Here is a 20,096-nt window from a genome sequence, read left to right on the forward strand (position 1 = left end):
CGGCTTGGCGAACGCCTTCCGGCCCTTCCCCTCCGCGCCGCCCGGCGCCTGCCTCACAGGCCGAGGGCGGGACGTGGGGCGGCGGGGGCGCGGCGCGCGGAGCTCAGGCGACGGCGGGACTACACGACGGCCGGGGCGCTCGGCATGGCTCGCCTGGTGCTGGGTAGGCGCCGGCTTCCTGGTGTCGGGAGGCCGCCTGGGAGGTCCCGGCGGGGCGGGCGTGCGGCCTCAGCCGGAGCAGGGGTGGGGGATGGCGGGCCCGGCCGGCGCGAGGGTGCGGGGCCCTGCCGGACTCGGGGCGCGTGCGGAGGGGAGGCGCGTCGGCGGGGGCTCCCGAAGCCCACCCAGGGGAGCGTGGCGCGGCGGGGCGCGGAGCCCCGGGGCTGGGCGCGAACCCGGGGCCGAGGCGCGGCGGCGGGCGGGGACGGGAGCCGAGGCCGGGAGCTGCGTGGGAGCCGCGCGGAGCACCTTGATCCCAGGCGGAGGTTCCGGCCGGGGCGACCTGAGAGGGTCAGGGTCAGGGCTCCCTTGATCCGGGCCGGCTGTCCTCACGCCGGCCTGCGTGCGGCTCGGCCGCGGGGTCACCACCTGTTCTGTGGAATTGCCACTGACGAGGACCGAAATATCAAAACCCAGCCCTGGGATCAGACCGAAGAGTTGCCTGCGAAAGGGAACGGGGCCTTCCAGAAGCCCTTTAAGTGTGGTGGAACTTTCAGAAACTCGGTGGAACGCGGACTTCCACGAATTATGTAAATGCCCGTTTTAGAGACGACGGCGAGGGAGGTTGAGGATGATCCCGACCCTTTTCTGGCGCCCCTTGGTCCCAGCCCAGCCCAGCCCAGGCGCTCTCACCGGCGTTCCCGGGACGCCCTGGGCGCAGACCAGACCCCCGCCCGCCCCCGCTGGTGCTGGCTGTGTGACCCGGAGCGGGCCGCTTGGCCACTCTGGGCCGTTGTCAGGATGCATGAGTTCACTCAGGTCTCGGGGAGGGTCAGCGAGATACAAATACTTGCCGTGGGGCTGCGGAGAGAACACGGAGGAGGCGGGAGGATCCCAGTCTCTGTTTAGTTGCTCCCGGGTGAGTTCAGAGTTCGCTCCCGAAGAGTCCGGGATTCTCTCAGTTACCTCATGATTCGAATAATTGTAGTCAACCCTTCGGGGAGCCCTGCTGGTTTCTAGATGACCGCTTTGGGATCGGGTACTCTTGCTGGCAGGTGCAGGACAGAGATGTTGCTGATGTGGGTTTGTAACATCCCGAACTACTGTGGAGGAATAATGGGGAGCCACAGATGGCAAAACCATCTGCTCACATAGATTCTAGACACTCGGATATGCCAGTTTCCCACTGGTGCTCATTATCGGTGAGTGGAAATGCCATGCGAATTTCAGAAACAGAACGTTCATTAGTGGAGGTTGACCTACTTTATCATCTTAAGGGGTCTGGGGTTTTTTGTTGGTTTTCTTGAGGGTTTTCATAGGGGATAGTGACTCCCTTCTTTCTGCTGTTGGAATTTATGCATCTTTTGAACTGTTTTTTTTTTTTTTTTCTCTGAGTATTTCATTTCATTCTAACCCTACTAGGTTATACTGCCTTTTAAGGAATTTGGGTTTCAAATCTCTGTTATCCAGGTATTTCCCCTGGAGAGCCATTTAAAAGAAAGGGGAGTCCCTTGTGAGAATCAGGCAAAATTTAAAGAAAATAAAAACTCCAACAACATGGTTAGAAGAAAAAAAAAAAGCCTGAGTCCGTGTTACACTGATGTCATGACCATTTTTGTATGGAAAGGAAGCACATTCCCGAGGTAAAAATCATGGCCCATCCCTGAGGTGACTCCAGCCTGCTGTCCCTGATTGATGGAGAAGGGAAAGAAACCAATTCTCCTACCACAATCTACCTAATGACCCTCCTTGGGATTATATGAATGCAGTCTCTAGTCCTTTGGTTAAAAATCTGGATTGCGTAACCATCTTTCTAATGAGGTGGCCTTAGGCAGGTTACCCTTTCTGTGGCTCCGTTTTCTGGTCTAAAAATGGGCATGATGATACATACCACATAGATTTCTCAAAATGAGTTAATATATCTTAGTTGTTTAGACAGTTCTGGTGTGTAATGTCCTTTAAGCATTATTCATAGTTAACATGTCAGTGTCTGGAGAGTAGTTGGACAGATACATACATCAAAATATTAGCTATTCCCCATCCCTCCTGTAAGATTATCTCTTAAGGAAATATTTATATTTATTTGGGGGAGAAGGCAAGTATAAGAATTTTCAGCTTTAGTCTGTTAATTGTGACAAGTTGGAAATAAATTCTGTGGGGGTAGACTGGCAGCGTGATAGAGCCATTAAGAATGGCTATGTAGGGGGTGAAGGTGATCCATAACTACATAGGAAATGTCTTTAACTTATTTGGAGTGAAAAAAAATTATGGAAAAGAATGTGTAGTAAGATCACATGCATATAAATAAAAGTTTTAGACCTCTAGATTACATGGAGATGTCGGTAAGAATAGTCACCAAAATATCGCTCATCCTAGTGGAACTGTTGATGGGTTTCTTTTGCATTTTTGAAAATTCCACAGTGAGCTCAATGTAATGAACAAGTGTCAGTTCGTGTTGATTTTACAAAAAATGATAAACTTTAGAAAGTAGAACTCCATGGAGGATTTTCCAGGACCAGTCTTAAGTTCTAAGCTTGTTCAGAATTAAGATTCTCTCTGCTTAGGTTCTTAATTTACTTGCTTTGTTAAATACGTCAAACTCCTCTTAACCTTTCCTGCAGCAACAGAAAGATTAGTGAGCAATGCAGTCCAGTAGAGATAATAATGCAAACTTTATATCTGATTTTAACTACTCTAACAGCCTCGTTTAAAAAGGTAAAAGGAAACAGGTGAAATTAATTTTAATATATATTTTTCCAGTGTATATAAAATATCATTTTAGCATGTTATATCAAAAATACTAAGAAGATGCTTTTTTCCCCCTACCCAGTCTTCAAAATTTAGTGGGTTTTTTTATACCATCAGTGCCTGTTGGGGCAGCCACATGTGGCGGGTGGCTGCTGTATTGGACAGCAGCAGTTACCAAGAGAACCCCACTTTGGATGGCCTGATCTCCATCCACATGCACCCTTTCCCATCTTGGGAAGTGGGAAAGGAGGTCATCCTGTCCCAGGCTGCTCCCATCACTGGCTCTGGTTCCCTCCCTTCCTGATTCCAGGCATTTTGTTTCATGATTCCTCCACTTTTTCTTAGTCTCTCTCACTCCCCATATTTTTTCCCTTCACGCTCAGATCACTCCCCTTTGAAGAGAAACCTTCCTTCCACCCCACATTTGCTTGCCTTCTTGTGCTCTTCATAATAAGTCTTGTTTTAAAGACTTACCTGTTGTTTCCATCAACTTGTTCCCTCCTACACTCCAGCCTTCTGCAGATTGGCTGCTGCGTATTTTCACTACTCCGCCATAGCTGTCCTGCGGCGGAGGACAAGTCCTGCAGTTAGTTTTCAGTCTCCTACTTGACCTCCCAGTAGCGTGTCTTACTGTTGCGCATTTCAACTTTCCCTGGGTTTGGGTGATACCACTCTCCCACATTGCAGCCAGAAAACTCTCTAGAAAACAAATCTGGTCATACCCCTCTGCATGATAGCCTTTTATGTCACATAGTAAAGTACACAGTTGCAATATTCTTTTTTTTTTTTTTTTTTTTTTTTTTAAAGTAGTCTCCAGGGGCACCTGGGTGGCTCAGTCAGTTAAGGCTCAGGTTATGATCCCAGAGCCCTGGGATCGAGTCCCACATCAGGCTCCTTGCTGAGCAGGAAGCCTGCTTCTCCCCCACTTGCCACTCCTCCCTGCTTGTGTACGCATGTGCTTGCGCTCTCTCTCTCTCTGTGTCAAATAAATAAATAAAATCTTAACAAATAAATAACTAAAGTAGTCTCCATGCCATGTGGGGCTTGAACTCCCATCCCTGGCATTGAGAACAGCGTGCTTTGCTCTGCTGACTGAGGCAGCCAGGCACCCCTGGGACGCAGTCTTCTTAAACAGTATGATTACATTGTTCCTTCATGCCCACGACCTAGTGAACCATTTTCACCTGAGCAGTAAAAAGACAACAGTGGTTTAATGGGAAGAACTTGGAAAAAGAAGTCAGAGGCCACAGATGGGCCACTGGATGTGCCTTTGTTTCCGTATTTATTAAAGAGGGATTATCCCTGCTCTTTAGTTAGTGTTGCTGTGAAAAACCCAGTGACCTACTGTGTTTGAGAGTGATTTGAAGATTCAAAGTGCTGTGTAAGTAGAAGATGGAAGATTTAGCAGTGGAGCAGTTAGCACTGGTGTACGCACCTTCCTGGAGAAACTCTCCGTTGGGTTATTCAGCAAAGCTCGGTTCAGAGTCTTCCAAATTCTGTCCACAAGGCTTAGGAAAATGTGACTAAGATGGTGCGCGCCCATGCTGCCTCAGAGGACAGGTCGGTTTCACAGTTTGGTACATCAGTAGATTAAAAGAAAGAAATTATATGATCATCTTCATAGATCCTAAGAAAAGGTAACAGGAATTTCTCTAATATCATCAAGTTTATTTTTCAACCCAAAGCCAGCAAATGAGAAAATTAAAGTCAAGAATAGTTCATTATTAAGCATTATTAAGCATATTGTATTAGATGCAATGCAGTTGGAAAACAAGGAAGTCCTATATATATATTTAAAAGGAGGAGGTGGACCTGGATAGTACTACCAATTCAGAACTTTTGAGTTCTTAAGATATTTGTAAGTCAGTTCAGAACTTGTTTTCCTATATAATTGTTAAAAATTACATTTCAAGTCCTAGAGTAGCTAGCAAAATGCACAAGGTCCACAATGTGGCTAAACTGTGCTGTTAATAATGCAAGACTCCATGCTCGCTTTATAACATGGATGAGAAAATTCTTTGTAAGCGCATCCAACAACATTTTAAGTGCCTACAGATTGCCATGAATAGTGTTAGCAGAAGTAAAACTGTTTATAAAAGCGGTTATTGCCCTTGATGTCCCAGTTTAGTGGAGGAAGCAAGTGATTTTTCCTCCAAAAGTAGTAAAGGTAGCGTGCTAATATCACAACTGTGTGTCACAAGAAATAAATGCTGTGTGCACTGTCCGGGCTCACAGGGTGGCCTCCCAACTTCTCAGTGTCCTCTCCCATGAAATGGCCGTAGTAGTAGTACCTCCCAGGGTGATTGTGAAGAATGAAGATGTTCGTGTATAATCACGAAGCAAGAAATGTTTTGTCAGTTGCAGCTCGAGAGGTGAAAGTGTGGCCTCTGTGTCCTTGTGTCCTGCGCCAGGGAGAGCGAGATCCCAGGGGCTGCAAGGGCGGCAAGCAGGGGGTGGGGCTGGGGGTCTGAAGGGCCCTGCCCCGGGAGCACCTTGGGCTATTGACTCCCGTTACTGAGTTGGCTGCCAGAGCCTGAACCCTTTCACTCATGTTTGCTTTGTGTCGCCGCAGGTCTGATGAGCTGCACCTTCTTCCTGGCAGCGAATGGTCTCTATTCCTCCAGCGACGATGTGATCGAGCTGACTCCATCAAATTTCAACCGAGAAGTTATTCAGAGTGATAGCTTGTGGCTTGTAGAATTCTATGCTCCCTGGTAAGTAGAAAGTCGTTGTGGGTTATATATGGTACTCCATAAAGTTAGAGAAAATACTATTTGAAAGTGTGGTTTTATTCAGTCATCTAGTTTATCTAGCTTACTGCTTGTTTAAAAGAAGTAGGGAAGTGGGAGACTCCCTAGAGTGGTGTGAGTTAAAGGCCGTGGAGATTGAGTCCACTGAAAAAATACGGTTGAAGCAGCTAACTGTTGCAAAAAAGAAGAAATAAAATCCTTCTGATTTTAAGAAGGTATATTTCAATGATGAGGCAAGTGGGATCTTGATGGGAGGGAAACACGTTTATACTGAAAAGTACTGGGCACAGGAAAGGGAAGATAGATTCCATTCTGTTTCTTGAAGAGTGTTGCTTCCAGAAATAGGTCGTTAAAAACTGGTTTAATTTAAAAATTCTTCTCTTTCCTTACATGCATTGCGGGCGATGGGGACCCTTATGGGGTAAAGATGCAGTTATTGTTGAAATTAATGGTGCATGATTATACGTAGTCAAAATACAGTATTGCACTAATTATTTATGTAGTTCAGTCTATAATGCAAACAAAACAGAAACCCAACAAATAGGCAAGTGTAGAGACAAATGAATGGAAACTGCAAAATGTGCTCAAGGCTGTTACTTCTGTAATCTAGCAGACCGTGAGTACCCTTAGGAGACCTGGGTCCCAGCCAGCTGTGTCCCGCAGATGATCTCAGGAAGTCCTTTTATTTTTTTATTTATTTTTTTTTTTTAAAGATTTTATTTATTTATTTGACAGAAATCACAAATAGATAGAGAGGCAGGCAGAGAGAGAGAGAGGGAAGCAGGCTCTCTGCTGAGCAGAGAGCCCGATGCGGGACTCGATCCCAGGACTCTGAGATCATGACCTGAGCCGAAGGCAGCGGCTTAACCCACTGAGCCACCCAGGCGCCCTCAGGAAGTCCTTTTAGATGTGAGCTGCGCCCCCTATCCTCACATAGATGTAGTCAGTGAAATTCTTACAGATTCTTACTTGGCTTGAGAAGGGTACATTTGAGGATATACCTGATGGAAGGTTTTCCTTTATTGCTGTAATTTTTTCCTTTGCAAGACCATGAAACTGACTTTTGGAAACTCATTACCAGTCCTCATGGACTATTTCAGTTAATGTCCAGTGTAGCAAATTAAGGTAAAAACCCTCTACTTTTATGTTGCCACATTGTGAATACTACTTATCTGAGTGCCTTTATTATTTTTTTTAAAGCCTCTCTTTTTTTGTTAAATCCAAATGAGCATTCTGTATGGGTTAATTCATTTGTATTAGTAAATGTACAGATTGTAATTGTACAAACTGTTCTGTTGTTGAATGCTTTTGTATGCAGTTTTTATGTTAGATTTTTTTTTCTTTTATCATTTATGGCATGAGTAACTGACATTGTTTTGGGGAGCTACTATATAAAGATAATATACCTCATTCCAAAACTAAACCAAAGAGCATCATTGAGAAAGCCGGATCTGGACCCTGTAGTTAATGGTTAACTGTTAGTGGCAGTTTTGCTTCCTAATGTTCTGGAGAACAGGAGGTCTCATTAGAGCAGGTATTTTTTCCCCTCTTCTTGTATTGGAACTTGGCAGCTTGGTGAAGGCTTTGAATTCCTTCCAGAATAAAGATTTTCCTCTTTTGCGTGTAAAATAAAGCATATAGGACTGTGTAGGGAACCTAAAATATCTAAATAACATCAAAATATTAAAATAAATCTTGATGTGGTTATGTGGTACTTGTTCACTGGGACAGTAAATACCAAGATCTGGCAGCAGCTCTAACGCCTAGACACCATCGTCCCGAAGTAGTGATGAGCATAGGCAAGGCTAGAAGAGAAGTGTAGCACTGGGGCAGGGATCTAAGAGTAGGCGTGTGTAATGTTCATCGTTGAAGGAAAGCCTTCATTTCCATTACAAGTTAGCAAAATAGAGGTGTCTCCCCCCCATCAGAAGTTCTTGAAGCCCCTGCATTTTTGTCTACCAACACCTTCAAGGTCTGTGGACCACAAGTGAGGAACCCTTGGGTTAGATATATGCATATCAAAACTGAAGGTAACATACGCTCTTGACAATCTCTGATTTGAGTCCTTTCATAGTATAAGCTGAAATTAAAGAGACGCAAAGTCCTATAAAACTTTGACTCCTGGACTTCTAAGCAGGAGCACGTGGACAGCAGGATATTAGATAGAAGTATGTAGAAGCAGCATTCCAGGACATTTCCCAGAAGATCCTGACATACATTCATTCATTCATTCATTCATTTAAAGATTTTATTTATTTATTTGACAGAGAGACAGTGAGAGAGGGAACATAAGCCAGGGAAGCAGGGGAGGGAGAAGCAGGCTTCCTGCCGAGCAGGAGGCCTGACGTGGGGCTGGATCCCAGGACCCCTGGATCATGACCTGAGGCCAAAGGCAGATGCTTAATGACCAAGCCATGCAGGTGCCCCAAGGTCCTGACTTCTAAAATATTGGATTAAGCTTAGGCCCCTGTGGAAGGTGATAGTACATAGTGATTAAGAACGTGGGACCTGGAGTCAGAGACCTATCCAGCAGGTCTGTCACTGGTCCGCTGTGTGATAGTGGACAGGTTTGTTAATTTCTCCACCTCTGTCTCCTCATCTGGAAGATGAAGATAACAAGGCCTGTCTTCACTATCGTGCCGATGAAATGAAGTTCTGTGTGAAGGGCTCCTCACGGTGCTGGCACATTGTATTTGCTCATTTGGTGTTTAGAAACCTAGATAGGAGACTTGACTTTGTTTTTTCAAAAAAAAAAAAACAAAAAATAATCACCTATGCGTAAACTGGTTATGGTATCTTCATACAATGAATGTTACTCAGCCATAAAAACAATTTAATGTCTGCAGGTTCGATAAAGGGTATAAACATAACAGGTTTGTGTATGTATAACTTTTTAAAAGCACTCATCTGTATGTGTTATGTTTTACAATAATTTATTTCAGATATTGTTCCCTACAAGATTAAAGTTGTTTTTTCTTGTGTTCTCATCTGCCTCTCTCTTGCCCTTTTAACTCCCCACCTTGTGGTATCGAGGACTTTTCAGCTTGCGAGGCTTATAAATTTGGGATTACATGTACATTTTTAGCTCCACATGCTGCTGTGGGAGCCAAAGAGCATTGAGATTTAGGCTCTAATATTGATGGCCTCATCTATAAAATGAAGAGGTTGGATTAGATCAGGGAATATCAAACCTAGTGGGCTTAAGGATCACTAGCTTATCTTACTAAAATGTGGGTTCCTGAACCCCTTCTATAGGCATTCTAATTTTATGGCGCCCAAGAATCTGCATTTCGCCTGGCCTTACAGAACTCAGCCAGCCACACACTGAGGTACACTTGACCAGAAGAATGCTAAAGTTCCTACCCAGGGATAGAGTTACAGGGAACAGTTTAAACTCTTCAAATATAATTTGATTAAACAGTAATTTGAAAACTTTTTAAGTTAATATATAAAAAAGGATTATTGTAAAGTCACTTAAAATGGCTAGTTCCTTCTCGTCACCAATCAGGTTTTATAAGTACATGTATTCCCGGCAAGCACCCGCCCCATGCAAGCCACTCCGTAGACTGCTGGTGGAGTGTTTTTTTTTTTTTTAAGATTTTATTTATTTATTTGACAGCAAGCACAAGCAGGGGGAATGGCTGGCAGAGGGAGAGAGAGAAGCAGGCCCCCGCTGAGGAGGGGGCCTGATGCAGCACTTGATCCCAGGACACCCGAGATCACGACCTGAGCCGAAGGCAGATAGACACTCAATGGACTGAGCCACCCAGATGCCCTGGTGGAGTATTTTTGAATTGGGGATTAAAGACATTAATTGTTGCCATGTGTTTTCATCTCCTAAAAGGTGTGGCCACTGTCAGAGGTTGACACCGGAATGGAAGAAAGCAGCAACTGCATTAAAAGTAAGTTTCTGAGACATCCACGTTCCCCTGTGAATGTGTAAATCAGTATGCAGCTGGGCTTGATGTAGGATTGGAAGGTCATTTGCATATTGAAGCTCAGAGCCTTTGTTCTGGTGCCAGAACCATGTAGGGAGCAAAGGGATAGCATACATTTAATTTTTATGTTGTCTATTTTTGTTAACTCGGTCTTCCAGATGAGTGACATGATGATTCTTCATCATGTTGATTCTGGGAGCTGCCGAGTTCCCTCCAGGGCTGGCTTCTGTCTCACCCATCATTCCATGCAGGAAGGATTGTCCAGGCTAGAGCCCTCATTAATTCCGTTTGTCAGCCTAACCCTGCCCTTTACCATCTTGTCCCTGAGTCTACAAGAATCGAATGGTGGGTTTTGTGGAATCTGCTCCAGCTGAAAGAAAAGTAGCTAACGCTTTTCTGTTTTCACAGGATGTTGTAAAAGTTGGCGCAGTTGATGCAGATAAGCATCAGTCTCTCGGAGGCCAGTACGGCGTTCAGGGCTTTCCTACCATTAAGATTTTTGGCTCCAACAAAAACAGACCAGAAGATTATCAGGGTAAGGACTTTTCCTAACGCCTCCATTCCCCTGGTTGGAATTCTAATTTGAACAGGTAGGTCAGAATTAGGAGCAAGGGCATGTTTGTTTTTGTAAATAAAGTATTTCAAAACACAGTCACACCTGTTAACGTATTGTCTGTAGTTGCTTTCACGCTCAGATGGCGGCATCCAGTAGCTGCTGCTGACAGGGAGGCCTGCCCAGCTGAAAATAAGTTCTTGTTTGGCCCTTCACAAAGAGTTCGCCAGCTCTTGGTCTAGAGTGAGAAAACCCTCTCTTTCTTGGTAGTACCTTTCTTAATTTGGTATATTCCCAGGTAGATTGGAGGAAGGGGTGCTGGTTCAGAGGGTGGAGGCCTCTGGAGATAGAGAAGGAACAGAAGGCTGTGGTCTGTTCAGAGCTTGCCCTTCGGTGTGAGGACCTGTCAGCCAGGGCCATGGAAGGACACACTTGGAACGTGTTCTAAGTGGTGTTATACTGTATTTGTTTTGTGATGTCAGGTCTGAAAGTGTTGTCAGATGTTTTTCTCTCTTCCTTGGCAGTTTGATAAGAAACTGTTTTTTTAAAAAAATGAAATTTTCCAGAGATTTTGTTAGAGTTTTGCCTTTAAACTTTGAAGATAACCTCACGGCCTATATCAACCGCGCACTTCTGAGTCCATTACGAGCCCCCTGACTTTTTCTTGAGTACTGTAGTTTCTTGTTTGTTAGTTTTTTGTTATCTTTTTAAAGATTTTATTTATTTATTTGATAGAGATCACAAGTAGGCAGAAAGAGGAAGGGAAGCAGGCTCCCCAATGAGCAGAGACCCTGATGCCGGGCTCTATCCCAGGACTCTGGGATCATGACCTGAGCTGAAGGCAGAGGCTTAACCCACTGAGCCACCCAGGCGCCCTGAGTAATATAGTTTTTGATGAAATTTCTAAGGGCTGTTGTCATTATTGAGTTTCAGTTACAGGGTTTAATATTTCTTAGATTAGGAGTAAATTCTGCTAGAGAACCTAAAAAAAAGCCCAAGATAACTGTGTCATACACAGGGTAGAACAAAGAGGCCTGGACTGCTTTCTAGTTTCTTGGCTTCACATATTTCATATCCTTTGTCCACATTTTTTTTTCTCTCTGTTATCATAGAACTAGTTTCTTCTATTTTTCTCAGTTGGTAATTTGCTCTCTGCTGTGGCAACTAGATAATAAGTTTCTTACTCATCTGTGTCCATGTTGCACATTATGTAAACATTTGTGAGTTACTTTCCTTTGTAGATGATATTGATAGGTCAACGGGAAGGTGTTCTTATTCACACTAGTAATCTAAAACTGAAGAAGGGGATTAGGTTTTCCCAGTGAAAAGTCTAGTGCAAAAGGCATTAGAGGGAGAACTTGGCCCTTTGTTAAATACACGTTCGTATTGTTGGGTGTGTTCAAACATCCGATAAAGCTGACAGATTGAGGTAGTGTCCTCTAGGCACACAGCTCACCGCCACCTGTCCGTCTGATTGTCCTGTGTCTTCCTGTAGGTGGCAGAACTGGTGAAGCCATCGTAGATGCTGCTCTGGGTGCTCTCCGCCAGCTCGTCAAGGATCGCCTTGGGGGAAGGGGCGGCGGATACAGTTCTGGAAAGCAAGTAAGGCTGTATAGTGTTAGTTTTTGATGTGTGTAATGATTCTGATGCCAGAGTATGGATTCCTTGTAGAGGATAGGTTTTTTTGTTGTTGTTGTTTTACTTTTTTTAAAGTCACTACTACTATTGTAGGTAGTAGAACTTTCGGTTAAAAACAGGTTAGATCAGCTAATGCCAGAGGGAGGCAACCAACCATCCTGTTCGTTTGACCTCCTCAGAGGCAGTCCCAGGGCGGCTTGCCACAACTGTAGGCCAAGAACCAGGCCACAGATGGGCGTCTGTGTCCCCATGCTAAAATGGAACAGTTTGAGCTGTAGACCGAGAAAGAGCTCCAGGCCGGGGGAGCCAGGCTCTGGGGTCCTATGGCCGCTGTAGTTCTAAAGCGGAAAGAGAAGAGACCAGGTGGACTTTGGGCAAAGAGGGGGGAAATTTGAATGATCTCTTGGCCTGTATCTGGCAATCAGCCTGAAATCCTGGAAAACGCGTATGAATGGACAGGAAGAAGACAAAGATGTTCTTGTTCCATGGATTGGTATTTTAGATGTCCGTGTAGGAGATGGGATGTTTAACCATGATGTACTTACGTTCTCGTGAAGAGGCCTTAAATTCTTACAAATAGAGATAAAATGGCCCTTGACTCTTAAAGAGACCAGTACAGCTAGCTCCTTACACAGATGAAGAAGTTACCCAGAGACTCCAAGCTCTTATCCTTTATTTCAATCTCCCAACATTTAATGGGCATAGTTGTCTCCCTACTTCCATGGCTTTTGGCCCAAGCGCCAGTAAGCAGTAAACAGAACTGACTGCTTCTGAGCCTTGGTACTCAAGAAAGTTCTTTGGAGGCACCTGGCTGGTTCAGTTGGAGGAGCGGGTAACTCTTGATCTTGGGGTTGTGAGTTTGAGCCCCACACTGGGTGTAGAGAGGACTTAAATAAATAAAACTTTAAAAAAAGAAAATTCTTCGAAAAAAGGGATTAAATGTTATATTTAGCTTTCTTGAGTGATAGGGATTCTATCTATGGAAAGGTAGCAACTGTGGTGCATTTAACATCCTGGGATGAAGGAGCAGCTGTGCCCGGTCTGAATTAGAGTAGTGTTACTGGGCGGTTCTGTGAGCAGTGTGGGGTTTCCCTTAACAAAACAGCAAGGACAGAACTCAGGTGTGTGCGATAGCTTATACTGTAGGAGCTGGTAATTGACAGTAAACACCTCTTAACACGCGAAAATACTGTTAAGGAATGCCCCCAAACTGAGTAAGTTTTCACTTGAAAGAAAAGCTCCAAACCTCATTAAGATGTGGGTGAGACTGTTAAATCTGTTTGGAGCAGGAATAATGTGCTTTCTGGCCACGCCTAGTTTAATGTTCAGTGTCACCTGTGACAGGGTAGGAGTGAAAGTTCAAGCAAGAAGGATGTGATTGAGCTGACGGACGACAGCTTCGATAAGAATGTCCTTGATAGTGATGATGTTTGGATGGTTGAATTCTATGCTCCTTGGTGTGGACACTGCAAAAAGTAAGCGCTTTGTACCAAGTTCTGTGCGTCACGGTGCTTTCAGTACGGTCACCTCGATTGCTTCGAGGAAGCGGGCCCAGACCTAGGTAATCCCCAGGATCTCCAGAAAAACTCTGGACTCGAAGTGATGGTTACACGTTGGCATTAGAGTCTTCTGTTGTGTTTTCAGAGATGAACAGGGAGCCAGCGTCCCAATTTGGGGAGGGCAGTGACAGAAGGCCCGGGAGGGAAACATGGAAGGGTGGTGGTGCTTCAGGCCACACTCGCGCACAGCGTGTGTCCAAGTGTGCTTTCACAGGCCTGGCCAGACGTGCGCACCTCAGCTAACGTATCTGTGCCAAGAGTTAAAACGCTTTAAGGTGCAAATATTTTTCTGTAGCCTTGAGCCAGAGTGGGCTGCTGCCGCTACGGAGGTCAAAGAGCAAACACAGGGAAAAGTGAAGCTCGCCGCTGTGGATGCCACCGCGAACCAGTTCCTCGCCAGCCGATACGGGGTGAGTGTGTCTGTAAGGCTCGTTTCTCTCAGAAATACACCGTGTTTTCAACTCTTACTTCAGCCAGCGTTCCAAGCCTCCCTGTGTGGTAGGAGGGCATTTGTAATGAAACTAAATGACTTGATTGTTAAAACTATTAAATCTTCAACTCAAGACTATCAATTTTTTTAATTAATTAATTTATTTTCAGCATAACTGTATTCATTAGTTTTTCACCACACCCAGTGCTCCATCCAGTCCGTGCCCTCTGTAATACCCACCACCTGATACCCCAACCTCCCACCCCCTGCCCCTGGAAACCCCTCAGATTGTTTTTCAGAGTCCAAAGACTATCATTTTTTTTTAATCCAGTATCTCACTATTTCTGCTGTGTGCTTTGTGCAAATATTCAGCTTGCCCAGGCTTTTACAAGTCGCTAACATTGCTTTCAAAGTCGGTCCATTTGTTCTAGAACAGATGTGTTGTATGAAGTATATAGGCGAGTTTTGAATGAGCCTTGGCTAAGCCTGGTGGGCAGACTGTTAAAACCACCTGGTTAAGAGACCTTTGTCTCATCCCCGATCACTGATGTAGGCTGGGACATTGTTCTGTTAAATGACCTAGAAGGTAGTTTTAGAATCCATAGAGATTATTTTATTTCTTACTAAATGTTAATTTGATTGTCTTTTTTTTTTCATAGATTAGGGGATTTCCTACCATCAAGATATTTCAGAAGGGAGAGTCTCCTGTGGATTATGATGGAGGGCGAACGCGATCCGACATCGTCTCCCGGGCTCTGGATTTGTTTTCTGAGAATGCGCCACCTCCTGAGCTGCTTGAGGTAAACCACTTCCTTCACTCGAGATAGGAAGCACTTGTCCAGGCTGATGGCGGGGGCTCTGCCTCAGTGATGACTCTGATTTTGTCTTTTCAGATGAGCTCTTTCCCTTCTCTTCTAAAGCGCTCTCTTGGAAGTGATACTGTACTTCCAAGTGGGGAAGATCTGTCTGATAAATTGTTGCGTCTTCATAACTTTCAGCACTAAAATAGTTACACTGCAGGGATAGATGTACCAGGCTGCTTATCAACAGAACGCCTCCAGTCACGCTGTCCTTGTTCTTCAAGTAATAGCTGTTCTGTGCAGCTAAGCATGTAGCGGGCATCGTGTGGGTACGTTGATGTCTGTTCCTCTCAGTTCCCACACGAATGCTTAGAGGTAAATATGCTTTTACCTCCGTTTTACATTTTTAAACAGAGGCACAGAGAGCCTCAAGGGCTTATGCATATATAACACACGTCTCTCTCTGTCTAGCTAATGGTTGTCGGAGCCAGGCCGCACCCAGGCTTTGTCACTCTAGAGACTGTGTGTGCGTGATGTCTGCTGGCACCCCAGAGGGAGGGCTAAGGGACAGATCACAGGAGCCCGTCACAGAGCAGAACTGCCGCTGGTGCCACAGTATTTAATGAGGCTGTCATATTCAGGAGGAGCCACTCGGTCCCGTGAACTGCTTTCCTCTTTAGTGAATGTGACAGGGCCAAGTCTTTGTTGTCACACTGACCTCTGGGTTTCGTGTCAGTGGCCTTCCAACCAGCCTTTGTCTTCTGGGCCCACAGATCATTAGTGAGGACATCGCCAAGAAGACGTGTGAGGAACATCAGCTCTGCGTCGTGGCCGTGCTGCCCCACATTCTGGATACCGGTACGATGAGCAGAGGGTCCCTCACCGTCTCCGCTCCGCGCTCCCGGCTCTGAGAACGCGTGCTCGGTTGATGAATGTGACGGACTCCTTTCTCTTTCCCCTGAAAAAATTCTGTCTGTTTCAATCAGGAGCGGCTGGAAGAAACTCGTACTTAGAAGTTCTTCTAAAGTTGGCAGACAAATACAAAAAGAAAATGTGGGGGTAAGTTGTCATTATCTCAGTAGGATTTGGCTGGAAGAGCTTCATTGCTCCTGAATTTTGGGTTTCCACTGTGTTCTCTGTCAGATGTGTCCTGTTTCTCTCTGGCTTTTTTTTTTTTTTTTTTTTTTAATAGGTAAATAACAATTATCCTCTAGAAGGAAAAGCAATCAGGATTCTTCTTTATATAAAAGACACTCATCTGTGCCACGGTGTACTCTTGCTCAGAGCAGTCATTTTAAATGGTGTTTGGGGTCCCAGCTTGCAAGCAAAAACCCTGTCCCCTAACTGCACTCTGGTACAGCTTTGAGGGCTAGATGAGGCAGAAGTAGAAGGTTGTTTTCTTACCCTTTTCCAAGTGAGGGGGTAGATACAGGCAGATTTCAAGGCACAGTGTGTCTGCCTCCTGCTGGACATTTTTGCTTCTCGTCCTCAATACCTCTTGCCGTCCCCCCGCCTCCTGCCCCTGCTGCCCCGCTCAGGTGCTGAGTTCCCAGGATTGTGGCCCTACAGAAAAGCACTTTCCGGTGCCCCTTAGTCTTCACCGCTGTAGCAGTTGAGTAAAGAAACGCAGTCGAGCATGTTCGTAGGTCTGGAATAACAACATGTCAGTAAATTTTACAAAGAAGTCACACTCCTAGAGAGCATGTGTAACCCTCCCAGTGATCAGTAGGAGTTCAGGTAACACAGACAGAAAATTTACCAGATTTAGTGGATATTTCAGAGGCCGGGAGGAAAATTTTGTAGATTTGAGGGACTTCAGGAGGTACAGGGTAGGGCTTCTAAGAGGGGACTGGAGTTAAGAGCGTGTCTAGAATACATTATTTTGGTAAACTTTTTTATTTCTACCTCCCTTTCATTCCATAAAATAGTTGGAGTGTAATCATTTTTTCAATACCTGCTAATTATATTTCAACTAATTTGAAAGGGATCTTTACCCTGAAACCCGCCTGTCTTTCTAGGTGGCTGTGGACTGAAGCTGGAGCCCAGTCGGAACTTGAAAATGCGTTGGGGATCGGAGGGTTTGGGTACCCTGCCATGGCAGCCATCAATGCACGCAAGATGAAATTTGCTCTTCTAAAAGGGTCTTTCAGCGAGCAAGGCATTAATGAGTTTCTCAGGTAATTTCTTGCTCTCTCGAGTTGTTTTTATTTCGTGGCTTCATTCTGTGGTGGTGTGGGTTCACAACTGGGTTTGCACAGACCAGCCAGTAGCTAGAATTGCTTGGCATCTGGCTTTCCGTCGAATTACATGTTTGCGTGCTAAGTCATCTTCCTGTAAGAGCTGTGTTCTCTTTCCTGTCGAAGGATTCTACAGAGCGTTGGCCACCTTGCCGTTTTGTGCCGCTGGCATTGAACTCTTCCTGATCCTCATAAAAGTCTCACGTGGGCTGGAAGGAGCCCTTTCTCACCCATTCCCACCCTAGCGTGCTCTGCCCCTGACCTCGGGTATGATGGCTTCCGTTTCTGGCCATTAGCTCTAGAAGGTCATACTGTGGAAACGAGCTTACTTCTGCAGTGACTTCAGACAGTTCGGAGCTGTCTGTCGGCCCTGCTCCTCAGCTCATCCCAAAGTTGACTTCATCGCCTTCCAGCAAATAGAAGGCAGCAGCGCTGCACTATTTCGGTGAATGCGTCTCCTTATAACTGTGCCTTTCACAACGGTGAACCTCGTCAGCCCAGACCTTGTCTCTCTCCACTCGTGTAGAGCTGGTACTAAGCTCCGGGTAAAGAGCTGATGAACACGTATCTTGTAGGCTTTATGTATTGTGTACCGGATTCTTACACTGAAGTAAACCCCGGAAGAAGACGCAATTAAGAAAATCAGAGAAAATACTTTGTTACTGTAGTGTGAGAAATCTGTGTAAATGGACTCGCATAGTTTAGCCTGTGTTGTTCCGGGATCAGCTACTTAGAAAAATGTCAACCTTTTTCAGCGGCAGATCCCAGTGTCAAGAACCTTAGGAAATGCATGAGAGCGATAAGTAACAAGATTGAGCCCTTGGACTCACTGACTGGCAATGACCCGTTCTAACCCCAGCTTTGAGTTTATTCGTACTTCTTTTCAACTAGTTTTTCTTTTCTGGTTTGTTGTTGTTTGTTGAGTACAGAGGAGGTAACTAGTCTGGAACTGTCAGGGTTGCGCCCATGTTCTACACCACCTGGGATAGCTTTTGTGTACTTAATTTGTATTTAAGCAAAATAAGTTTTTCTTAATTACTGGTGATAACTGGTTTTACCTGATGCCAAGACCTGAGCAGTTTCACACCTGGTCGCTTTGCTGTCCTTGCTTGCAAAGATAACACCATGCAGGAGCGAGAGGTGAGAAATGCTTCCGCAGGCACCTAGTAGGCAAGTAGCTGTTTTAAAAGCATTGACGTGCTCGCGTGGGCGGCACAGATACTGAAAGCGTTGTTCATGCACGCGCACTCGCTTTGGTCCTTCCCCCGCAGGGAGCTCTCCTTCGGGCGGGGCTCGACCGCACCTGTCGGAGGCGGGGCCTTCCCCCCCATCAGCGCCAGAGAGCCTTGGGACGGCAAGGATGGCGAGGTGAGTCCCCCCGCCAGGGGGCCACGTGCCTGCGGGACTTGTCGTTGGGCTGCTTGTCCAGCTGCTTCTAGCTCTCCCTGTCCGTGTGCCTCTCTGCTGTTTTGTCAGCCGAGTCCTTTCCACCGCGAGGAAGCCTTGGCATGGGGTCACAGACGTCCTGCCCTCCGCAGCCTTTCAGGGCCGCATGGCACTGGGTATTCTTGACGAGACCGAGGTTTCCTTCCTGCGCATCACCCCAAAACTGAGCATTTAGCCTGGAATTCATTTACTCTGTGTCTGAGAAACAGTTACAGCTTTGGGATGAGTGTTTATTCTAGTTCACTTCTGCCCCTTCCTCCTCGGAAGGACCAGCTAAATGGCTGTTGCTGTTAAGGAGGTGGGAATTTGTTAAATTCATGCTCCACCCAAGTTCTCAGATTTTCCAGCTGACATACTAGGCAGTGTTCATGCAGGAGCTGGGTGAGGGAGGAACGGGCTCTCCTATCCGGGGCATCCCTAGAAATGACCGCTCCATGTTGAGCCCAGGCGCTCGGAGCCCCCCCCCCCCCGCCGAGTCCCTGCAGGGCCTCATGTTGTCGTTGTTTTACAGCTTCCCGTGGAAGATGACATTGACCTCAGTGACGTGGAGCTGGATGATTTGGAAAGAGATGAGCTGTGAGAGGCTTGGCACAGACTTCAGTTCGCTTTCCTTGGGAGAGTTCCCCAGCAGTGAAGGAACGTTCTTCACAATCAGATGAGTCTACCAGTGGCCTTTTTAACCAAGAAGTAGCACTTGATTGGTCATGTGAAAACACTGCACCAGTGAACTTTGCATCTCAAGAGAACAGTGAAAAATTCTATGAATTGTTGTAGCCAGTGAATTGGGTTGTATTCTGTCAAGTAATATTTTGAGGAAAACTGATGGGCTGTTGACATATTTTTCCCTCCCTCTGACTGCTGCTTGAATGTTCTTGGAGGCTGTTTCTTACATATTAAGTTTTTTTAATGTGATTCTTTCGTTTGAATATTAATGGCTTTTTTCCATTAAAAAATAAAATAATATTTTGGACAATGCCAATAAATGTATGAAATTAGTGTCCACATCATAAAATCAGAGTCCGATGTTTAGCCAGTAAATTAATATAACGAAGGGAAGACCCTGATGTCTTACCTCCCTATAAACCTGTGACCCAAAGGACACCATCTGGAGGCCGGCCGCAACGCAGATTTCTTATGTGTCCTGCGAGGCCAAGTTCCAGCTGTGAGATGTGACCTGTACAGCGAGTTTGTAGAAAGAAGGGTGAAAAGCAGTGGGCGGTCAGTTGAGAACTGCCCTTCGTGCCCAGGATTTTGTCTTCGGCCCGTCCCCAGTGACCGTGAGGAAATACGGCCGAGGACACAGCTCGGGATCGGACATGCTTCCTTCCTCCGGCCGCACGAGGTGGCCGTGAAGGCCCAACACGGCAGCCGCTGACCAACCGAGGTGGAACCCGTTTCTGTAAAGTGCAGTTCCAGTAATGTTAGAAGATAAGAGACCATTCAAAGGACTGAGCATTTCTTTATTGTAACTTAAAAAAAATAAATACAACTGTAACTAACTTTTGTGAGCAATTTCTCTAAAAGGTGAATTCCGTAGGGTCCTCCGGCGAAGGGAAAGGTGTCTGTAGGAGTCTGGAGACAGGAAAGCATGCTGGGGCCGCGTGGCTCTAGTCGAGGAGACTGAGGTCGATGTGGAAATAGACGTAGGGAAAGTAGTCCTGGGTGCTGAGCTGCAGCCCTGGGATCTCCACGGACGCCTGCAAAAGACGGCACATTGGCGCTCCATCTAGATGCAGACAGCACTCTGCTGTCCCGCCTCGTCTGCCCGTTTCAAGGTGGCTCTCTAGCTCTGACACACACACACACACACACACACACACGGCCTCTTCCCTGTTAGC

General features: G+C 45.8%; 2 protein-coding genes across 6 annotated transcripts in view; one reads left to right on the top strand and one right to left on the bottom strand.

Annotated features, from left to right (window-relative positions):
• Positions 1–35: 35 nt before the first annotated feature.
• PDIA6 (protein disulfide isomerase family A member 6) lies at positions 36–19,757 on the top strand. The gene is made up of 13 exons (XM_032353318.1): positions 36–163; positions 5,480–5,621; positions 9,502–9,559; positions 10,004–10,130; positions 11,644–11,750; positions 13,131–13,261; positions 13,641–13,755; positions 14,435–14,575; positions 15,349–15,433; positions 15,562–15,634; positions 16,594–16,752; positions 18,084–18,180; positions 18,770–19,757. The coding sequence occupies exons 1-13, from the start codon at positions 145–147 to the stop codon at positions 18,836–18,838; spliced, it is 1,323 nt and encodes a 440-aa protein (XP_032209209.1). The 5' UTR covers positions 36–144; the 3' UTR covers positions 18,839–19,757.
• Positions 19,698–20,096, bottom strand: part of ATP6V1C2 (ATPase H+ transporting V1 subunit C2) — a 49,836-nt gene continuing 49,437 nt past the window's right edge. For all 5 annotated transcript variants that reach the window (XM_032353317.1, XM_032353314.1, XM_032353316.1 and 2 more), the window contains one exon: positions 19,698–19,955. In XM_032353317.1, the coding sequence (XP_032209208.1) occupies positions 19,866–19,955 (90 nt within the window). In that variant the 3' untranslated portion in view covers positions 19,698–19,865. The remainder of the gene's footprint in view (positions 19,956–20,096) is intronic.

Source organism: Mustela erminea, chromosome 7 (assembly GCF_009829155.1).
Source record: "Mustela erminea isolate mMusErm1 chromosome 7, mMusErm1.Pri, whole genome shotgun sequence".
NCBI classification, from domain to species: Eukaryota; Metazoa; Chordata; class Mammalia; order Carnivora; family Mustelidae; genus Mustela; species Mustela erminea.